General features: G+C 32.5%; 1 protein-coding gene across 1 annotated transcript; it reads left to right on the forward strand.

Moving 5' to 3' along the window:
* Window positions 1-402: 402 nt before the first annotated feature.
* LOC120078641 (non-specific lipid transfer protein GPI-anchored 19-like) lies at window positions 403-3,103 on the forward strand. Its single transcript, XM_039032934.1, has 2 exons — window positions 403-751; window positions 2,732-3,103. Exons 1-2 carry the CDS (start codon window positions 427-429, stop codon window positions 2,980-2,982), a joined length of 576 nt encoding a protein of 191 aa, XP_038888862.1. The 5' UTR covers window positions 403-426; the 3' UTR covers window positions 2,983-3,103.
* Window positions 3,104-3,986: the final 883 nt, after the last annotated feature.

Genomic DNA, 3,986 nt, shown 5'->3' on the forward strand with positions numbered 1-3,986 from the left:
TTTCACTCTCAAATTAGACAATGTAAAAGGAAATTCAACTAAAGTTAACACATCAAAACTTAAAAAATATTTTAAACGGAGACAATTTGAAACTAAAATTATAAGCTCTTTTTAGGGTGTTAGGAGTCCATCCATTGGTTTTTAACTTTTACGGCATAGGACAACTTCTCTTTCTACTGTTTTGCCAAAACTACACTTGAATATAGTAGGTTCAATTAAATCATGTACGTGTCACTCTACTATGGCGTTAGATTATATTTGAGGAAAGTTTGGCCACCCACTTAAAGCTATACATGAATAATTTGCAATATTATTAAGATATTATGTTATTGAAGTTTCCCAGATAATTGGATATAAATACCTGAAGATATGGATAGATATAGTGTATCCTATAGAAAAGATTATCAGAGTAAATTATACAGAGAAATGGGGATTAATGAGTCAATTATTTTGGTAGTGGTTGTGGGTTTGAGCATGAGCCACGGAAGCTTGGGTCAGTCAAGTGGATGCACCACGGCCTTGATAAGCTTATCCCCATGCTTGACTTACATCACCGCCACCGGAACCACCTCTCCGTCTTCCTCGTGCTGTTCGCGCCTTGCCACCGTGGTTCAATCGCAGCCACGCTGTCTTTGCTCTGCCCTCAACGGTGGCGCCGCCGCTTCTCTCGGTGTCACCATCAACCAGACTCGAGCTCTTGCGCTTCCTGCTGCTTGTCGTCTTCAAACCCCGCCACCCACCCGATGTAATGGTAATTACCTACTTTCCTCTTAATGTATATATCTTAATATTTGGGAGCATTCAGAAATATTAATTTATACTCAAAACTTTAGAATTTATATCCATTTAAATCCTAAATTAATAATTTTATTGATTTAATTTCTAAATATTTGTAATTATATCAATTTTTTTCCTCTATTAAATTTGGTAGGAAGAAATCTCGTGTGAAACTTATAATTAAATCGATTCAATTCCTAAACGAATAAATGAATTAATTTAGACTTTTATTCAAAATTTTCTTTGAGAATCATCCATTCATTTTACTTTAAACGTCCATTTTGTAAAACCAACATTTGATAAAACCTACATAGATTTGTCAATTAATGTAAAGACGATTTTCAAAAGTAATCGTAATGATGAATTTAAATTGATTGACTTATACAAATTTAGAAGTTGATCGACTTAAATTATAAATTTCACATGATATTAATCAAACAAAATTTGGAGAAATGTCCAAATAGATATATTAGTTTATGATTTAAATTGATACAACCGTTAGTTCAAGATTTTTTTTGATAAAGTTAGAAGGTTTTAATGGATACAATCCCAAAGTTTAGACGTACAAATTTATATTTGTCCACAAAAATTTATATTTGAAAAAAATGATAATTTGACACATGAGTAAGGGTGTGTTTAAAATACATTTTCAAGTGCTTAATTTTAAAAAATAAATAATTTTAGAAAAAATTGGAATGCTTGACAACTACTCAAAATAGCATTTCAAATATATTTTAATACGTTTTTATATAAAAAAATGTTTAAATAAAAATGAGTTTTTTTTAAAACTTTTTTTTCTTAAATCAATCCAAACGGATCTGAAGAAAACTATCAAAAGTGCATCTTATGCAATCCTTTCTGTTACAAAGCTAAGAAAATAAAGGAGAAAAAATATTTAGGTGTTGTCCGAGTTACACTTATTTTTGTGTAGCTAATCAATTACCCAATTAAAAACTATGTTGTGATAAGAAATTTTGACTTTTTTAAAAAAGTTAAATTATTATTATTTTATTTTGGTCATGTGGGGCTGTAGGAAGGTAGGTGTAGCTATTCATCATCCAAAAAAATCAACTTTTCTATAAAAAAAAAAAAAAAAGCAATATTTGCCACCTGACAAGTTTTTATTGAATGGATGGCACAAAAATAGTTGCAAACCTAGTTAACACTTAAATATTTTTTAAATTGAACAGGAGAGAATATGGTTGTTTTTTTGGTTAAACTGTCAAAAATATGCATGAAGTATAGAATTAGTTTTAATTATATTTCAAAATTAAAAAGTTCATTTTAACTCTTGAAATTTAAAATTCTTTCGAAAACAATCTTAAAATGAATAAATCTAAACATATAGGATAAGAAAATTTGGTTGGTTAGGGTTAGAAAACAAAAATTATGAATGAAAGAACATAAATTGGGAGGTATTCTAATTGTTTTAAATGGTAAAACTATTGAAATTATTTTCAAATATAGCAAGATGTCATTGTCTATAAATGGTAGATCACGATAGAACATAATAGACATCTATAAAGGATGATAGACCGTGATAGATATTTACCTATAGTAACATTTTATTATATTGTAAATAAGTTGGTTAATTTTTCTTTATTTGAAAACAATCCGATTCCTGATCTTGGTAGATAGTTTTTTCGTTTTGTCCAAATTTTTTTCCATCAATTTTTTTCCTAACAAATTTTAATAGAATAACCTATTTGAGAACTTTTAACTTCATGAAGGGTAAAATCAAGAATTGTAAGAGAATATAGCCAAAGTGATCATAACTGAACATGTGTTAGTAACCATGAAGTCCATAGTTTGAATCTCCCTATCTCGATGGTATAAAAACAAATATTTAGATGCATTATGTCCGATCATAATTTGACATGTGTGCCCTAGTATTATTTTCTCTCTAATTAATATTCATTTATAATGTTACGATGGATGTGAAATGAAAATACAGATAATGGTAATGGAGGTGAGGGTCCGATAATATCCCCAATAAGTTCATCAGACAAATTAGCAGACGATGAAGAAGTTGGTGAAGCTCCTTCAACGCCGGCGACAACATGGGAGTCCAGTTTTCCTTCTGCAATAGGGTCCGACAATGTTCCGATAACCAAAGCAATCCCATCGGGCGGCTGGAGCTTAATCAACTCGCCCTTTTATCATCTCATTAATCTCAGCATATTTCTTATATCTATGTTGCTTTAAGCTTAATTATTATTGAATTGCCCTATCACAAAATCAAATATTAATTTATCTTTGCAATATTATTTATTTATACACCCGTAAGTTTCTAGTACGTTGGTACTCTCATTGTATCTTAATGTACTTTCTATGTTAACTAAGCATTTTTCTTTATAAATAGTTATTTAATGATGTGACTAGATCCATATCATTTCTTAACTGTTGTTTGAAGTAATACTCATCATATTGTAGTATGCTGCCTCATCCATCTTCGCAGCGGTTGACAGCCATTGGCTGGTTTTTCCCCCGCAAGGAATATAAGGAAGCTTAATAGCGATGCGACTTGTAGTTGTCAGAAACGGCAGGACCCTCAGAATAACGAACAGTAAATTGTCAAGGCACGACGATCAAGCGAAGAGCAAAACCTACAAAACAGAAACTTGTTATAGGCTGAGTCATGGAGCTCGCTCTCTTTAAAACGTTTCGCAGTTATGCCGAAATGTGCAAGCAGGTCTGAAAATTACCACGTCGTCCCCAGAGTGAAACAGCCAAAAGAACCAGACAAAATATTCTTATCCTTAGTTTCAGTATAAGTTTAGAGGTGGATGGCACAATTTTTAGAGGTGGATGGCACAAAATAGTTGCAAACCGAGGTAAACTTCAGTTCCATCTCGCCGGTTCCAACAACTTTCGTGGAGTGGTGATCTCCCAATAGAATATTCTTATCCTTAGTTTCAGTATAAATTTTAAATAAACTAAGGTCGTGACAGAATGGCGCGTAGCGCAAGTGTCTATCCAGCACCCTTCACAACCACCGATCACATTTACTTTTGTGATCATGGTGACTAACGGTTCTTCTGTCAGGTTCGCCTGACCAGCAGGACGATGCGTGTTCCTACAGTTCCTAGCCATGTGTGCCTAGGTTTATTACAATTAAAGCAGAGGAACTATACTGTTTCTTCTGAAGGGGGCTTCTGTTTTTTCTGTTGGTTCTAGTTGTTGGAGCCACGGTTCTGACCTTTCCTCTT

The sequence above is a fragment of the Benincasa hispida genome, chromosome 5 (assembly GCF_009727055.1).
Source record: "Benincasa hispida cultivar B227 chromosome 5, ASM972705v1, whole genome shotgun sequence".
Lineage (NCBI taxonomy): Eukaryota > Viridiplantae > Streptophyta > Magnoliopsida > Cucurbitales > Cucurbitaceae > Benincasa > Benincasa hispida.